Consider the following 19,493-nt stretch of genomic DNA (forward strand, 5'->3'; position numbering starts at 1 on the left):
GCTTCTGAAATACAGCATCTCGCCCTTAACGTCTCCGCAATTTTCATTAAATAGCTGCATTTGTAGACATAATTGTCTATTCTCTTGCCCTTATTCCAATTTTCTTTCCCTCTTCACTTGACTTTGTATGTCTGATTTGACGCTGAATTCACCAACTCTAATCCACTCTCCTCCTCAGTCCTTCCAACGATTTTTTTTAATCCTTTAATCTCACTGGCTACTGAGATACAACATTGGTCCCACTATTCACCAAGGTCCTAAATGCCCTTTGCTCTCACTATGCTGTTATCAGATCACACTCCCAGAAACTTTGTGGGCAAAATTTTTGAAAACCTAAATGTGCAATTGTAATTCTAACAATTGGACCATGGTGCAAGAGATTTCCCACTCCAGCAAAATCTGGTCCAATGTATGATACTGACTCTGGTCCTAATGTAATCCTGGGATATTGGAAGGGGATGAAGAGTGACACCATCACTGTTAAAAAGCTGCTGGCTATTTGATTGTCCACTGTTCAATATAGATATAAAGTTAAAATAAAGGTTCACAAATGGGTGATAGATGTGCAAAATCAAGAATATTAGACAGTGGTCCAAAATCAAAGATGCAGGATCATAAACTGCCTGCTGGTGGTGCTGCTAAAAACAGCAAGTTCAGTAGTGCCACCAGCAGGTACCGTGTGGTATAAGATCTGCTTTTACAGGCAAAAATAAGTTTTAAACTGTGTAACTAGCAATTCTTATTTACCGGTGATACACGTAAAAATTGTAAGCTCTCAATGTAACAAACTACCTTATGCAGAAATAAGAAAAAAAGCTGCAAATGCTGAAGCTCTAAAATAAAAATAGAAAATGATGGAATACACAGGAAGCATTTTCCCATTCACCAGCAACCAGGCTTCATTTCCCAAGTTGTATGTAACACAAAGACAAGCAGAAGTGGTTCTTTGTTCAATAGGCCTGTCCCTGCATCTCACCAGGAGAGAAATCAGACTCATTTGGTTAAGAGTTCAACCACTCAGTGTCTATTTTTAAGCTAACAACCTCTTTTCAATGTTGTATATATTGAGTTAAATAAGCACTAGACTGCAATACCATGTAATCACAGTATGATTCTATTGCTAAAGTGCAGTTATGCCCTCTTAAGATCACAAAGTCTAACTGCTGTTAAGGCTCATATTAAGACTTCCATTGTTGCTTGGTTAGGGAACTGTAGATTGGAAAGTGGTTGTAGATTTAAGGATCCATGGAAATCACAGGCTTTAATGTGCTTTTTCTAAGACTACTGGATTGTCTATGGAATTGCCCATAGCTTGTTGAAAAGTTTGGTTGGGAGCTTAATCAGAAAATAGGTGGGTGGAGAAAATAGTTTTGAATGGGAGAAGGTGGAAGCAACATTTAAAAGTAACATGGGGTGGGGTTAGTACTTTACTGCAGAAAAATGTTCAAGAGTTGAGGCCAGGATTGCAGATGGGAAGCTCAGGAGGCAACATTTTGGAACAGTTGGGCTGGGTTCATTGATATAGAGAAATGCTACTATCATTTGGGGTCAGGGCCAGGAACCTGTTGTTGGGGGAGGGGCATAAATATTTGAGAAGAGTGGGGTGAGGTTTCAAATCTTTAGAGTTAGGCTCTTTTCATGACCAAGAAGCTGTCAGGACAGAAAACTTGGAATTTTGTAAGACTGACGACTCTTTTTAAAGCTGAACGCTCAGTGGGATTTCCCATATTTCACATGACTCAAAGAAAATAACCGTGGGCAGAATTCACCAGCCTCATTTTATAAGCAAAATATAGCGATTTGATTTGACATGTGGGTTATTAATATGACTAGATCCCATAAATGGGGACTAACAAAGATTATTTTTAAAGGGACATAAATTGCTGAAATGTTATCTATTGGCAATTTGAGACAGCAATTTCTATATTTTTAGGATCCTTGTAAATCATGGTTACTTTAAAACCACATTGCAGATGATTGTATACAAAACCCAAATCCTGATTTCAAATTGGCACTTTGGATAATGTTAGGAAGAGATCAGCGGAATACAAAATCTGCTTTTAAACAACAAAAATGTTCAGACTATGTTGTTCACGCATCACTAAAGTGATGTTAATTATATAGGTCCACATGTTTACTTTAGGCCTCTTCTTCAACCAACTCGCTCTTTCTTTCCTACTTCAAACATATCAAAAACAAGCTCTTGGTCAAAGTGAAACAGTGAGACAATGCAAGCCCATTGTAACAAATATAGCACAACTGTCTCTACAGAAGCCTGGGAAAGTGACATCTCGTTTCCATTATAGCAATGCCAGTAGCAGCAGCATACGATGAAAGGGCCCATTATAAGACATCGATATTGGAGCCATCACTCACCTCCCAATGAATCCACTTGTACAGTGAAAGATCAATTTTCCTAAAATCCTCTGAGGTAACATCAGGTAAATTCCTAAACATAACCACATGTTAAATCAAAAGTTCCATTTTTTGAACACACCAAGTATTTGTTTACATGGATTAAAGTTACATTATTTAAAATGCTTTGAAATTTAATTAACAGCAGGAATACATTGTATTAAATTGTAATCATAATAAGGATCAAGCAAATTAAATATTATGCATTCAATTTACATGCACAAAATTACTACTACAACATTCATTTAAAAATTTTAAATTTCACAGAAAGATAATTAAAACCCTACCAATAGAAAGTATCTTGTTTCCTTCCTCCTCTATGATTCTCCCTTGCAATCCCTTCTGGATTCTTTCCCCTTGCCCCTAAACTCTCACTGTTTTTAAGTGTTTTAACCGAATCACTGTGAACCACCAAGTGTGCAGGCCGAACCTCAAGCTCCACACTACACTTGTGCTGCTGTGGCAAATAGTTCCTTAAGCAGCTGGGCACTTTCCCAAAGACAGATATTACAAAAAAAACAGAATTCTTGTCAGTGTTCTCCAGGAAGGTTAGGCTCTGTACTTGGACACTTATGCTACACTATTAATCCGCTGGCAGGAAGCAGGCAGACTTCTGCCCAGAGATGAGTGTCTATTGAACTGGATTCTTGTCAGTTTTCCATATGAAGGTATGGCTCCTATCAATTAATAAATATCTCAAAAGTAGAGGATGGTAGATCAGAATGTACCCAGAACCTAATTTGCAAAACTAATGTGATAGTAACATATGTTCTAGAGGTAAATGTTAACTCTATCAATAGCCCTTTTTAAAAACTTGCATTACAAATGCTGTGGTCAGCACGTTCAATGATTATTGTACTCCACTAATTCATAGTCCAACCCAAATTTAGATTTTAGACTCATTTCAAAGTTCCTCCAGTGCCAAGGTCCTTATTAGACCCATTCTCACTGAACAAACACAAATCAAATGGACTTGGACACAAAATTCAGTCTGGCATTCAGTCAGTGGTTAAAGGTCATGTCATCAAAAAATTCTGAGAAAACATTTAATTATCAAGGTTTGAAGTCATGCCAATTTCAGGCATTTGTTCTGTTTGTTGATTGTGAAAACCCCACCTGACAAAAAGGACAATGGGAAGAAGTTTGAAGTGGCTCCAAGCACTTCCTTCCAAACACAAATCACAGGCACAAAAAATAAAATTCAGACCTGAAGTCTAGGATTACTTAACTGAAACCACATGGGGAGAATATTTCCACGCATAATATTCATTATTCAATTAACTTAGGAGCCTAAAAAAAAATTTATGTAAAATCTGAAACGTGGAGATATGAACATGATACAATAACCAGGCACTAACTGCATTAGGCAGAAATTGAACAACTGAAGTAAGGATTGTTTGATCTGGGAACAAAGCCGATTTCATTTTTGCTTTCATTAAATGTGTGAATTAGGTTTTGTTTTTTCCATTAAAAATGCAATTTAACATATTATTGAATTGATTATTGAAGATAGTGCAATTATTTGATTTTGGTGCCATGTATTACATGTGCTAAAGCAGAAATACTCCTTTTAAGGATATTAACTGAATGCTAGAAATTTTTGTACATCTTTCAGTGTACTCTTCACTCTATTTTCTTTCACAAGTAGTAGATGAGAGGAATGGCGTAGATGCATTTAAAGGAAAGCTGAATCAAAACAAGAGAGAAAGGAATATAAAATTATTTAATTTTCTTTCACTTATTCATTCATGGGATGTGGGCATTGCTAGCAAGATCAGGATTTATTGTCCATTCCAAATTGAGAAGGAGGTGGTGAGCTGTCTTCTTGAATTGCTGCAGTGAATGAGATGCAGGTATATTCATAGTCCTGTTAGGGAGGGAGTTCCAGGATTTTGAACCAGTAACAATGAAGGTAAGGTGATATTTTCCAAGTCAAGATTACATGTTACTTAGAGGAGAACATGGAGGTGGTGGCATTCTCATGCACCTGCTTCCCTTTACCTTCTAGGGGATAGTGGTTATGGGTTTGGGAGGTACTGTAGGTGAAGCTTCAGCTTGTTGCAGCACATCTTGTAGGTGGTACACACTGCTATCACTGTGCTCCGGTGATGGAGGGAATGAATGCTTAAGGTGTGGATGGGGTTGCTTTGTCCTGAAAGGTGTTCAGCTTCTTGAGCATTATTGGAGCTGCACTTATCCAGTCCAGTGAAAAGTATTCCATCACACTCCTAACTTGTGCCTTGTAAGTGGTGGCAGGTCTTTGGAGATGACTCAATCACCACAGAATACCCAACATCTGACCTGTTCTTGTGGTCAGCGTATTTATTTTGTTGATCCAGTTAAGTTCCTGGTCAATAGTGACCATGCCCCACACTCTCCCTCCCTGCATCCTAGAATGTTGATGGTTGAGGAATCAATGATGGTAATGGCATTGAGTGTCAAGGGGAGGTGGTTAGACTGTCTCTGGTTGGAGGTGGTAACTGCCCGGCATTTGTGTGGCAGAAATGTTACTTGCCACTTAGCAGCCCAAATGTCATCCAGGTCTTGCTGCAAGCGGGCACGGACTGCTTAAGTATCTGAGGAGTTATGAATGGAACTGAAAACTTTGCAATCATCAGTGAATATCTGAAATAAAAACAGAAAATGCTGGAAACACTTGGCAGGTAAAGCAGCATCTGTGGTGAAAAACACCATCCGCAGTTTCTTGCTTTTGTGATCCTCACTTCTCACCTTATAATGAATGTAAGGTCATCAATGAAGCAGCTGTGTGTGGTTGAGTCTAGTATACTACCCTAAGGAACTCCTACAGAGATGTCCTGGGGCTGAGATGATTGGCTGCCAAAACCACCACTATCTTTGGGTTAGGTATGACTCCACATAGTGAAGAGCTTTCCCCACCCCCCTGATTTCCATTGGCTTCAACTGTACTTGGACTCCTTAGTATCACATTCACTCAAATGCTGTCTTGATGGCAAGGGATATGCTTGTAGGTTTAAATGAAGAGGGATGGAAGGAGGATAAACAGTAGCATGGACCAGCTGGGCTTAATGGCCTCCTTCTATGCTGTATGCTATATGTAAATCTATGTAAGTATACCCCACTGTAATCACAGAATCGCAGTGCAGAAGAGGCCCTCGGCCCATCGAGTCTGCACCGACACGTGAGAAACACCTGATCTACCTACCTAATCCCATTTACCAGCACTTGGCCCATAGCCTTGAATGTTATGACATGCCAAGTGTTCATCCAGGTACTTTTTAAAGGATGTGAGGCAACCCGCCTCCACCACCCTCCCAGGCAGTGAATTCCAGACCGTCACCACCCTCTGGGTAAAAACGTTTTTCCTCACATCCCCTCTAAACCTCCTGCCCCTCACCTTGAACTTATGCCCCCTTGTGACTGACCCTTCAACTAAGAGGAACAGCTGCTCCCTATCCACCCTGTCCATGTCTCTCATAATCTTGTACACCTCAATCAGGTCGCCCCTCAGTCTTCTCTGCTCCAAGTTTATCCAACCTCTTTTCATAACTTAAATGTTTCATTCCAGGCAACATCCTGGTGAATCTCCTCTGCACCCCCTCCAGTGCAATCACATCCTTCCTATAATGTGGCGACCAGAACTGCATCTCCAGCTGTGGTCTCACCATGGTTCTATACAACTCCAACATGACCTCCCTACTTTTGTAATCTATGCTTCGATTGATAAAGGCAAGTGTCCCATATGCCTTTTTCACCACTCCACTAACATGCCCCTCTGCCTTCAGAGATCTATGGACACACATGCCAAGGTCCCTTTGTTCCTCAGAATTTCCTAGTGCCATGCCATCCATTGAATACTTCCTTGTCAAATTACTCCTTCCAAAGTGTATCACCTCACACTTCTCAGGGTTAAATTCCATCTGCCACTTATCTGCCCATTTGACCATCCCATCTATATCTTCCTGTAGCCCAAGACACTCAACCTCACTGTTAACCACCCGGCCAATCTTTGTGTCATCCGCAAACTTACTAATCCTACCCCCGACATTGTCATCTATGTCACTTATATAAATGACAAATAATAGGAGTCCGAACACAGATGTCTGTGGTACGCCACTGGACACTGGCTTCCAGTCACTAACGCATCCTTCTGTCATCACCCTCTGCCTCCTACAACTAAGCCAATTTTGAATCCAAGTTTGATATGCCAAGAACGTTTAGATTCGTATTAACAAAGCCATAGTTATGCCTCCCTCCCCCTTGGTGGCATTAAATCAGATTTTATACAGTGTCATTAATCAGTGGCAAAACATAATTAATGATCATATTGCTACATTTCAGCCCACTCAATTATTCACTCATTCATTTATTCCTTTGTATTACTTGAAACCTGTAATCCTTAATTGCCATTAGCTATTAAAGAATCCAAAGAATGTTTGTTGCAACTTATTTTTAATTGCATTCCTAAGTTAAAAACAGACATACTGCCTGGAAGTTGTGAGCAACTTTCAATGTTAGTAAATACAGTGGAGCCTCCATAATGGAGGAAGAGCTAATTGGTTAATGGGAACTTCTGAATAATTAACCCCCAAATTTTGGTCTTACATGTATGGTATAGCATTACCTAAGAAACACAAATAAAGACAAATACAATATAAATGAGGGCTGCTTAGCTCAGTTGGCTAGACGGCAAGTGTGTGGTTCAGAATAACGTCAACAGTACGGATTTGATTCCTGTTCTGGCCGAGATAAATTTGGGACCTGCCTCCCCGCTCTGCCACTAAGAGTGGATGGCAATAGCAAACCACCACTGACAAAAACTGCCAAGAAAATGGCTCAGAATGAAGCACCAGCAATGAGCCAGGGCAGAGCACAGATGAATGAATGAATGAACAACCAAATATCACAAACTGAACTGAATCTTCCTTTGGGACTTAAAGTTATTTTATCTCAAACATGAGAAAACTGCTTTTACAGGGGACTTAAGAAAGTTTTTTTTGCAAACCTTTGATTGATGAATATTCTGGTGGATAATTAGGAAGGTGGATTACAAGATTACAGATAATAGCCTGGATTTCATGGTGAGGAACAAAGTGATGGCACTTGCCACTGACCTCAAAGAAAACTTGCCACAACAATTTCTGGATTTCACCTTTCCCAATTGAATATAGCACCAAGTAAAGGGGATCTGCAGGCATCCAGCAACAGTTATGTCATCTAGCAGGGTAGGCAGCCAATAATATTGAAGCATTCTCAGACAGTAAACCAGGAGTTAAAATGTATTGATTATCCTTCGCTTTTAATCAAGTTTAACAGAGTGAAATAGATAATTGGGACATACACAGAGATGAAGCTAGAAGCTGAAATATCAGGAAAAAACTTCAAAAAAATGTAGAAATATGTTCCATTCTTTATCATAATGGAGAAACGTGACATCTCACAATTATACAATTAGTTTTCCAGGGCCAGGGAGGTTTTTCAGAATTATGATGAACTCAGTGCATTGTGAAAATCCCAGTTACAACTCATTCAACAAGGTGTTATTTTTAAGGGTTTTTACAGGAAAACTAATAGTGAAAAAGACAAGTTCTTGCTAGTTTAGTGATTTCTGGGAAAACATCCCTGTTGAGAAGTCTAGAATCACTAACAGCAACTTCTGAAATTCCATGTCTAACTGTGCATGTGCAGACTCCAGAAGCTGCTGTCAGTTTCCGAAGAGTAATGACAATGGACACTGACAGTTTTGCTATTACTACCGCAAAATCCAGGCCATCTGAATTGAAACTCTCCCTCCCTCATACTCTTCAAAGTACTGACCTCATATGTTGCAATGTGGGTTTGAGGTGGCAGCTACTCTTTGGTATTTCAACTAAACAGTATTCCTGTCATCAGTTGTGCAATCTAAAGAATGTTACAAAAAGCCCTTTCACCACAGGGGTCATCACAGCTGAGCATAAACCAATAGTCACCTGACATGCCACAAAGGTGTATTTTCTAGCGGGGAGGTGCACAGGTCAATGATCATGAATAGAAAACCTGACTGATTTTTTCTTTTCTCTTAACTAACAACACAGTGACCAGCTGCACCTTACAGCACTCCTGCCACCAGTTCACCTTGCTCAGTAAGCTCAGCACACAGTTTGCATGTGACCTGGACCTTCTTTGTGTAGCTCAATGCTCACCGTATTTATTCACTGAACCAGTTACTTGATGTTAATGACTACTTAAAATGTTAATATACCATGAAAGGAATATTTCTGCATTGGCACTTTTCAAAATATATGCAATTAAGATTGAAGTGTCCACAAATCTTACATGTCGGACAGTATGACTGTTCGCGAGCCATTGGAAAGGTTCACGATGCAGCAAGCACAAGGTGTGATTCCCACAAGCTGCCACACAATATTCGATATGTTAACACTTCTGCTTTGAAAATCGTCTGTTATGAAACTTTGCCAAGGAAAATGGCAAAGGCAGGAGACAGAAAGATTGGGAAAAGCTGGTGTTACTTGGCATTTTGTGTAATAAAAAATGAAAATACAGAACCACTAGTCTGTGCATTTGGTTGCAAAAACTTCCTTACCTCTGAGGAAACCATTTCTGTTTGTCCAAACACCGATAGTGATGATTAAATTAATGCTGGAGGTTGTTAATGACATACCTGGTCACTGATACCCATTCCAACCTTCGTGGCCTGTGCAGGTATCCTTGATTAGAACAATGTTTTTAGTCTTACCCTGACTCTTCTTCTCCTCCTGGAGGAAGAGATCTATACTGTATCAGATTTGTTTCAACACCAGCTTGCATTTATATAGCTCCCTTAGCACAGTTAAAATGTCTGTGGTTTCTATGATTAAAATGTTAAAATTCTGCATTCAATGTAGTAGTGTTTTAAATTATAATTAGAGTTGAAATACTCTACATGAGCGATATATTCTGAGAGAGTTAAGTTTGGTCCCATCTTCTAGATTTCCAACCATTTGTAGTCAATAGATGGAAATCTAACCAAATCCATTCCAGTGAACAGCTTCAAGACGCTCATAAAGCAGTATGATATTCAGACTTGAACCTATGGGAATCTATCCTTGCCAGGCAACTGAAACAGGAATCTTGCATAACACAACCTCAACCAGCTGAACACATGACAAGAATCTGTTAGTATCATGTCATTTGATAAAGCCCTTCCTCTTGCTCCATTATCACGTTTGACTTGCTTTCACAGTTGCACATACAAACCTGTTTGAATGAAGGATGGTACGCAAACCGTTGCTTATGTTGCTGATGACAATGGAGGCTGGGAAGGATGATTCTGCATGAACAATCACATTAGTCACATCAATCCCATAACGTCTGATGTCATCGTAAACAAAACTGTGAGATATTTATAGAGGAAAGATTTTAGAAATGAATTTCAGGGAGCCAGGTCACCGTCAATAGAACAACTATCAATCCAAAAGGATGTTAACCTACTGAGAGCTCAGTACTTATTTCCAAATTGCAAAACACAAAACACAAAATAACAACTGTTTTGCTATATCAAATATTCATCGCTCATGTCCAACATGAATCATATGAACATGAAGTACTGTAAGGAATGTAACAAATGCTTTAATCGTATTGCTGTCTTTATGGACTCAACAACCATTATTTCATTTTCTCCATTCATGTCAGAGTTTCCTAAAGGGCTAAATTGGTTTCATGCAGTTTAAAAGGAGAAAACCCAGTGAAATTCCTTCACTGAGGCCCTCCATAGCTATGAGGAAGACAAAGTGAAAAGAGGTATTGACTGTTTATCATGGGCCACTTGGCATGTAATATGCTTGTAAATATTCAGAGCAATGTAATTGATTTTAGATGAGAAAACATGTCATGAACACACAACCTTTAAAAATTCTGATTTTGAAAACTGATGCTATTCAGAGCATCTCATTCTAGCAGCTGTCATAATTCAAGATAAAATTAGTAAGCATTCAGAAATGCATTAATTAATGAAATTGTGCTTGACAAATTTAAGAGTTTTTTTTGAAGTAGTACATGATTGGGTTAACCTAGGGAATGCATGGAATATATATGGACTTTCAGAATGCATTTGATAACATGTGTTATAAGAAGTTTATTAGAAATATGGAGGCATATAAGCAGAAATATAGGAGCATAGATAAGAAATTGGCTGACAGACTGGAAAGAATAACTTAGACTCAATGGGTATAGCTTGGATTAGAGGAGAGTTGGGAGTGGTGTACATCAGAGGTCACTGCTGGGTCTACTTACGTTTGTATACTTATGCAGTTTGGTCTTGGGTATAGAAAACATAATTTCAAGAGTTGTTGACAAAAAATAGGAGATTTGACAGTGGTGGATGAGTGGTAAATGCAATTTAATGTAGATAAGAGTGAAACATACATTCTGCGAGAAAAAAATAAACAAAGGATGGGGATTATACACATAATCAAAAGGGTGTGAATGATTCAATGGAATAAGAGTCAAACACATAACTCCTTAAAAGCATGAGTGCAGGTCAATAAAGCCAAAAAAAGGCCAATAGCATTTCGTAAAAAAGGGCATCAGAACACATGAGTAAAGAATTAACAAAGACTTGAGAAAAAGGTTAGATTCTAGGCTACCCCTTTATTGAAAAGGCAGTGAAGCAATAAACAGTGCACATCATAGATTCATTCACCAGGATAATGCCAAGGATGGGAAACTATAGTTTCGATGAGATACTTGAGATACTTGAACTATTTCCACTAGAGCAAAGACAGCTTAGAGGAGATTTTGAGTGTGACTAATGGCCTTTCATGTGGAACTTTGTCAAATACTTTTTGCAGGTCTAGATAAAACATATTGCTGGCTTTTCCCCAGTTCATTTAGGATGTTATTTCTCCAAAGAAATAATTTTTATTTATTTATTGATCATTATTGTACTTTAATCCTCAAATTTACTCTTGATCACCAATGCTGTTTGTTATGATCCGGTTAGGGACTGTTAACATTTAAAGAAGAAATCAAACAACCAGCAATTAATCGACAGAACTATGCCACAAGGTTACACCTTTTTAAACAAAAACAAACTTTATTGTATGTCAAAAAGAATTAAACAAAGTAAGCACTATCAACTTAACACTATAGCTTATAGAGACTTATGCTGTAAACTCAGTTCTACTTTTTACTTAGCCCCCATCCCAACATCCCCCACCACCTCCCCGACCTCCGCCAAGAAGTTCCCTTATCTTAATCATGAATGTTCATTCACTTTATCTCTTGGACCAAACCAAAGGTATATTACTGCTCTATGGAATTCATTCTGATTTCTATTCACTGCTCCAGCTATTCTCCAGGGTGCAAGTTTTCATGGTGGTCCTTCCATTAGCTTTTGGCTAAGCGACCCTCCAATTTCTTCACAGGCTCTGGATTCTACAGGTCAAACATGGACCCCCCATGTGACACCAGCACAGTGGCTTAAAACACCCTTGATTTCCAATAGCCCGCTGCTGCAACCAAGCTCATTAGTTCCAAAACTCAAACTGCAACAAGTTTAACTACCTTTCACTGAGGATCACTGTAGATTTCTTCCTTTAGCTTCAAGCTAAACACATCTTCCAGTTGTTTTTCCCCTTTCCAACTTTGTCTTATACTGAATACCAGCTTCCAATCACAGGCTGCGTCATGGACGATATATCTAGCATTTACTCTACTTCAGGTGTAGGTCTGGCTTTACATCTCGACTTTCAAGGAGCTACAAATTACATAAGACTAAAAGCTTACACATACGTCTAGCTGCTTTTCAAAACATCAACCTTTGTGCCTGCTTTGCCCTAACTGAATTCATAGAGATAAACTAAAAACAAAGAATCTCACTAAGCTCCACCCATCTCCATGTCAATGTGACACAGTCAGCCTGTTCCCAGGTAGGAATGCAAATTAACTACCTTTTAATTCCAAAGCTTTCCTTAATTCTGGGGAACCACGTAAATAATTTGCATTTTACTGGAATAACTGCAAACTGCAAAATGGGCAGAATTTTCTCATTGGCATGCGGGGACGGCATGACACAAGGTGATGTCGGGCGAGCGTTCCGATGTCGCCGCGCGCCATCGCGATATTTAGGTGGGCGGGCATGCAATGTTTTCAGATGCGCGCCTGCCATTAATTAATCGTGTAGTTAAGGCCTGAGAGGCAGCAATTGACTGCAATTTTTCAGGGCCCGTGCGATCTTCAGGATGTCGCATGGGCGCAACAGGCAGGCGGGTGGGAGACATTCGTATAAAACCTCATCCACTTGCAAAAGTAAGGAATCACCCTGAGCCATGGCAACATGTCAAAATTTATTGAAGGAACAAATGTAACTTCATTAACCAAAAAAAAAGGTGTTGGACATCACCCCAAGTCTTCAATAAACTACTTTGGGCCAACATAAAAGCACCAGTGAGAAAGCTGAGGTGTGCCTAAGGTACTTTAAATTTAGGTTTACGGGTGTTACGTCTAGGTGCTGTCCTCTCGCTGGCACTGGCATCTGAGACAGCCTGCTCACTCAATGAGCTTGGCGGACGTCCTCTGACCTGTGGAGCATTTGATGGCCCCACCTGGGAGGGAGGGGCCAGTTCCACAGCTGGCTTCTCCCCATTTGCCGCAGCCTCTTCGGATGCCGCTGTCACTGGTAGAGGGGCGGAGGAGCTGCTGCCCTCATCTGGAGTGCCTTGAGAGGAGCCTGCAGAGATGACAGGCAGCTGCTGCACCGACATGAGGTCGCTTCGGACCTCCCTGCTCACCGTAGGTGGATGGGCACCGAGCTGGGATACTTGATGCCCAAACCATCTCTCACACGGACAATGACCAGCTGAGGTCAATGCCACCGTGAGGGCTTGCAGGTCCCAGCACAACCCCAGGAGGCCCCGACTGTTCTCCTGGAGGAGCCTCTCCACGAGAGTCACCACTCTCTCCATGGAGGAAGCATGGCACTCGGCTATGAGGCTCAATGCATCGGTGATGCTCCGCGTGGACTCCTCAAGCACAGGCACCATGCCATGCATAGTCTCATGTATCTCCGCCAGATCTTCCCAAATACCCTGCTGCACTTCCAGCATTCGCTGCTTCACGGACGATTCCTGAGGCTCATCATCAGCCACCAACCGAGCATGTAACTGGTCCCCAGCAGTCCGCCGACTGCCAGTGCCCTGGGCACTCTCTCCGCCCGCACCTCAAGCGAGTGTGGAGTGCCCTCACCGCCGTGCCCTGGGACACTAGCCGATGTTCTAATTCCCACCGAGCTGCTAGTATCTGCGCTGATGCATGCCTGGCTGAGATGATGTGACGATGGTGAGTGGATTCCCTCTGTGACCTCAGGGGTGAGAGGTGGGCCCTCTGCCCCCTCCTCCCGGGCCTCCTCCAGTGATGCTGAAAGGAAGAAAAAGAACTTTTGTTTAGTTAAAGTGGAGACAATGTCAACTTGCATGCCGCTCCCCTGGATCATTATGTGCTCACCCTTCCATAATCAATGGTCAACCCATGTTACTAACTTCAATCACTGAGCATTCAGCAGTACCATGGCTTTTGGGACACACATGGTGACCTGAGTGTTCGCCAAACATACCTCCCCGTGGCACCCCAGTCTCACCACCACCGGTGGACCTGGGAGCATGACACCTCTCCAGATCCATGGCCTGCTGCTCGTAAGGTGTTAGGGTTGCCAACTGGTCCTGGCCTCTGCCAGTCCGCAGCTGTTCTTGCGAATTGTGTGCAGTCTTCTCCTGAAAAGAGCAGAGCAGAGAAGACTGAGGGGCAACCTGATCGAGATGTACAAGATTATGAGGGGCATGGACAGGGTGGATAGGGAGCAGCTGTTCCCCTTAGTTGAAGGGTCAGTCACGAGGAGACACAAGTTCAAGGTGAGGGGCAGGAGGTTTAGGGGGGTGTGAGGAAAAACTTTTCTACTCAGAGGGTAGTGACGGTCTGGAATGCGCTGCCTGGGAGGGTGGTGGAGGCGGGTTGCCTCACATCCTTTAAAAAGTACCTGGATGAGCACTTGGCACGTCATAACATTCAAGGCTATGGGCTAAGCGCTGGTAAATGGGATTAGGTAGGTAGGTCAGGTGTTTCTCATGTGTCGGTGCAGACTTGATGGGCCGAAGGGCCTCTTCTGCACTGTGTGATTCTGTGAAAAGGATAGAAGAGCATTGATTAGTCCAGCCTGCCCCTGAATTCCCATCGCATCCCTGCCAACCCAGCCAGAGTGGGACACTGCAGTACTCCAGTTCTTCGTCACCCCGTAGCTGCCGCACACTCACCCAAAGAAGCCAGGCTTGACCCCCCCATTGCCCAAATGCTGCCTCCTTCACATGTGGCACCACAAGGTGTAACTTTGCTAAGCAAGGAGGCACAAGCACGTGGAGCGCAAAGGCCAGCAGATGGATTGGTGCCCCACCACCTGGAAGTTCCCCTCCCAGCATGTTAGCACCCTGACTTTGACATGCTTCCCAGTTCCAGCACTCTGCCTAGGTACAGATCCTTGTGTTTCACCCCCATTCTATACTCCGGGTGTCAGTGTCACATATGCTGCAGATGCAGAACTCATCCATGCTCAACCCTCTCAGGGTGAACTAGGCATGGGCAATATCTGCTAGCTCACCCAGCGAGGGAAACATGCCATGAGGGATTCAATGCCGTTACTGTACTCAGAGTTGCTGGGGAGAGGGGTGAGGGGGACTTGGGGGAAGGGTGACAGCTATATTAAGTGACCTGAGGCAACATGGCACCCACCCTTCCCGAGTGCAGGAGGCCGTTGAATCTTTTACGGCACTGGACCCGTGTGTGTCGCACCACATCATGGGAGCTGATACTCTCGGCCACCTCCTCCCATGCACGTTTGGTCAGGTGAGGAGGCCTCCGCCTCCCGTCCCTCGGAAGAAGGACCTCCCACCGCACTGCCACCTCCTCCAGGAGGGCAGCTAGGCACTCATCGGAGAAACGAGGGGCATACTGCCCTGCTGGCCTACCCTCGGGCTTGCATAATACATATTACCCCTCTGATGTGCTCTTCTCCCGGCGATTATGAGCAGCCTTGCAAAGGCTGCCAGGCCTTCATTTAAACAGGCCGCCAGGTCACCATTGGATTGTATAGTCTGTGCACGACCGCTGCCGCCCACCCACTCCCGCTATCCTCAGGAGTCATGAACTACGCTGGGCAGGCTTTAATTGGCCCACCCACATAAAATGGCAGTGCTGATCTGATCGTGGGCAGCGATCGGGTCCACGCCCGCCCACCATCGATCCTGCACGTGCCCGCCCACGATCGGTCCTGCACGGCCTGCCCGACATGGGGAAAATTCTCCCCCATGTTTCCAGTTCTTTAGCTAAGTAAACCCACCTGCCTTTTTATGATGTCACTCTTCTAGCTGCTAACCTCTTAAGTCAAAATTGCCCCAACCTTTTAAGTGTAATAAGCTCCAAGCTTGTTTGAATTGCATTTGCTTCAGGGTTGCTTATCCAGATGCCCCCATTTTCTACAGTTAAAACTTTAATTCCTAAAACTAAAAGTTATATTTTAAAACATAAGAAACACAAACTAGATGTTCAAAACACATTATTTTACACAGAACTTAATTCAGACTAATGGATCTGTACTCGTCCTTGCCTGATTTGTCATCCTTTCCAAACATGAACACCACATTGTCCTGTTCCCAATCTTCTAGCAGCTCCCCACCTTCCATTGTATTGATTGGTGATGTATTGTAAATCTTTTTTTTCTCTTAGTACTTTGGTATATAAATTTATATAAATATAAATATTTGGCAGGAATAATATGGAGAGGCAACATAAAATAAAGAGAGAAACATCAAAGGGCGTCAGGAACAGAGAGATCTCGGTGTATATGTTCATAAAGTCATTGAAGATGGTAGGGCATGTTGAGAGAGCAGTTAATAAAGCATACAGTATCTTAGGCTTTATTAAGAGGGCCACTGATTACAAAAGTAAGGAGGTCATGTTGAACACTAGTTACACTAAGACACTAGTTAGGCCTCATCTGGAGTATTGGGCCAGTTCTGGGTGCCATACTTGAGGAAGAATGTGAAGGCATTGGAAAAAGTACAAAGAAGGTTCAAAAGAATGATTCCAGGGTTAAAGAACTGCATCTATGAGGATAGGTTGGTGAGGTTGGGACTGTCTTCCTTGGAGAAAAGAAGGCTGAGAGGAGGCTTGATAGAGGTTTTCAAGATCCTGAGGGGTATGGACAGGGTAAATAGTGAGAAACTGTTCCCACTCAAGAGAGCACCAAGAACTAGAAGGCACAGATTCAAAATAATTGGCAAAAGGAGTAAAAGTGATGTGAAGACAATTTTTTTCACCCAGAGGGTGGTTGGAGTCTGGAACGAACTTCCTGAAAGGGTGGTAGCGGCATGTTCAATCGAGGTATTCAAAAGGGAATTGGACTGCTCTCTGAAAAGAAAGAGTGTGCGGGGTTAAGGCAGGGGAGTGGGACTAGGTAGAATGCTCTTTCAGAGAGCCAGTGTAGACTCGATGGGCCAAATTGCCTCCTTCTGTATTATAAAGATTCTGTGATTCTGTGATAAATAATCTATTCCTGGTGATTAGTCAGTTTTGGGCCCTTTCAGCCTCAGACTTCCATCTCATATACATGTCAATGTCATTAAGTTTGCCTAATTAATCTCTGCTTGGGAATGGTATGTTTCTCATTATCTTCCCTTGTGAATGTTTGGGAGAAATAATCATTCAGAAAGTTTATTGTCTCATGCTCACTCTGTTTCCAGTCAATTAGTATCATTTATGGTCCTCACCTGTTCTCTGACTACATGATTACTGTTGATGTACTGGGAGAATTTCATGCTGTTATGTTTTGCCTCTCCAGCTATGTTTTTTTTAAGTCTCTCTTTGCCTCTCTGATCATCTTTTCATCACATTTTGGCATGTTCCTACATTTTTCCCAGTAAACTTTTCTTCTTACAGGATTTGTACAGAATACTTACCCTTTTTAATTTTTTTTACTGATCTATTTAGAGGTACACTTGCTTAGTCAGAGCTTTCTGATTCTAAGCATGTTTTTATCCTTGATATACCCAGCATTATTCCGTCATTTTTTTGAAGGCAGTTGCTTGAAGTTATATATTGGAATTTCTGAATCACAGATGGTATTGAATTTAATGATTCTGTGGTCACTGTTCTCCTGGGATATTACAAGTTCAATTTCCTTTATGTTGTCTAGGTCATTATGAGCACTAGGCTGCAATGAGAACAATCTTCCTTTAACACAGCTCAAGAAGCAATCAGCCATTACATTTACAAACTCTGACTCAGAACAATTTGGGTTTTTCCAAGTTTTATTTGGTTGACTGAAGTTGCACATTAAAATAACATTGTAGAAAACCTCTTTCCCATCATTAAAGCTTCAGTTTTTAAGTAAAGGAGAGAGAGAAGTTTGATATGTGCAGTAATGTGTCCTCCTCTTAGCATGTTAGATGAGGGGACATTGTTAATTGCAGTTCATAAATTGTCAGATAGATTTCTCTCACGCTCACTACTTCAAGCTGCGCTTTCTGCGTTTGTGTTGTCAGGGGCCAAACAATAAAGATGTGCACTCCCGTGAAACTTGATAGCTCTGCCTTAATGGATGGCTGAGAGGTCTCGAATGCAGTGAATGACCAGGTGCTGCTCCTCAATGGCTTGAGTTCATAGGAAATATTCAATCTGAAGGACATGGAGCTAGTGCCTCCAGTTAAATTGATACTTAGCTTTGACAACCAAAATAGACAAATATATAACAGCACAGGTGGGTCCCTGGTCACCTGTTATCGAAGTGATCTATGGCTTTCATATAATTTGCTGCCTTAGAGGACCATTAAATGAGCAGAAAGCAATGAAACTTCATCTCTGCATTCTGGAATTGATATTTCAGAGTGCTTTCTCCACTTTTCTGTTACTGTTTTGTACATTCTGAGTGTCTGAAGACAATAGTTTTAGGACCTCCACCCCTTTCAAAGCATTCAAAAGGTCAAAATGTTGAAATGACCTTTCGACTGCACATTTCCCAGTTCTGTATTATCATAGATGATCAGGACAAGGAGGTGAGGCAGCAGGCACAGCAAGTGAGGAATCATGGCAGAATACTGTAGCAAACATGCGACTACCACCCTGCACCACCACCACCAACCTGCCTCATACAGTGTACAGGGAATGAATGTCATTCCAACATGTAGGAGCAGCTGTGTGTACACAGGCCGCTAGGAGGGATTGGCCACCTCTATGAAAGGAAAATTTGAAGCCATGACATTTCTGGCCCTTGTTAGCGAAAATAAACTGAGAATGTCCCTCAATTTCTAGAGTTTCAGTGTCTTCCAGTCATCCACTGGAGATTTCTATAACTTTAGCCAAGGAGCTGGGAGAGCCTGCATTCAACACACTCAATACATGACCTCTTAACATAACATAAGAACATAAGAACTAGGAGCAGTAAGCAATTCAGCCCCTTGAGCCTGCCCCTCCATTCAATATGATCATGGCTGATCTCAGTTCGGCCTCAACTTCAATTTCCCGCCTTCTCCCCATAACCTTTCAACCCGTTACTAATTAAAATCTGTCTATCTCCTCCTTAAATTTATTCAGCGTCCCGGCATCCACTGCACTCTGAGGCAGTGAATTCCACAGATTCACGACCCTTTGAGAAAAGTAATTCCTCCTCATCTCTGATTTAAATCTACCATCCCTTAGCCTAAAACTATGGCCTCTCATTCTAGAATGCCCCACAAGGGGAAATATCCGCTCCCTGTCTACTTTGTCTATCCCCCTTAGCATCTTATATACCTCAGTTAGATCTTCTCTCATCCTTCTAAACTCTAGCGAGTATAGGCCTAAACTGCTCAATTTCTCCTCATAAGCCAAGCCCCGCATCTTTGGAATAAATCTAGTGAACCTCCTCTGAACCGCCTATAATGTAACTACATCCTTCCTCAAGTAAGGGGACCAAAACTGTGCACAGTGCTCCAGGTGTGGTCTCACCAATGCCTTGTACAGTTGCAACAACACTTCCCTATTTTTATACTCTATTCCTTTAGGAATAAATGCCAAAATTCCATTTGCCTTCCTTATTA

At 42.0% G+C, this 19,493-nt stretch overlaps 1 protein-coding gene across 5 annotated transcripts in view; it reads right to left on the reverse strand.

Annotated features, from left to right (window-relative positions):
* khk (ketohexokinase) overlaps positions 1 to 19,493 on the reverse strand; it is a 63,238-nt gene that overhangs the window by 22,467 nt on the left and 21,278 nt on the right. For 2 of the 5 annotated variants that reach the window (XM_078545806.1, XM_078545807.1), the window contains exons 4-6: positions 9,631 to 9,765; positions 8,710 to 8,844; positions 2,377 to 2,449 (exon numbers count right to left, since the gene is read on the reverse strand). In XM_078545806.1, the coding sequence (XP_078401932.1) occupies positions 2,377 to 2,449; positions 8,710 to 8,844; positions 9,631 to 9,765 (343 nt within the window). The remainder of the gene's footprint in view (positions 1 to 2,376; positions 2,450 to 8,709; positions 8,845 to 9,630; positions 9,766 to 19,493) is intronic. The other 3 variants (XM_078545808.1, XM_078545809.1, XM_078545810.1) reach the window with 3 other exon arrangements.

Source organism: Cetorhinus maximus, chromosome 7, assembly GCF_964194155.1.
Source record: "Cetorhinus maximus chromosome 7, sCetMax3.hap1.1, whole genome shotgun sequence".
Taxonomy (NCBI): Eukaryota; Metazoa; Chordata; class Chondrichthyes; order Lamniformes; family Cetorhinidae; genus Cetorhinus; species Cetorhinus maximus.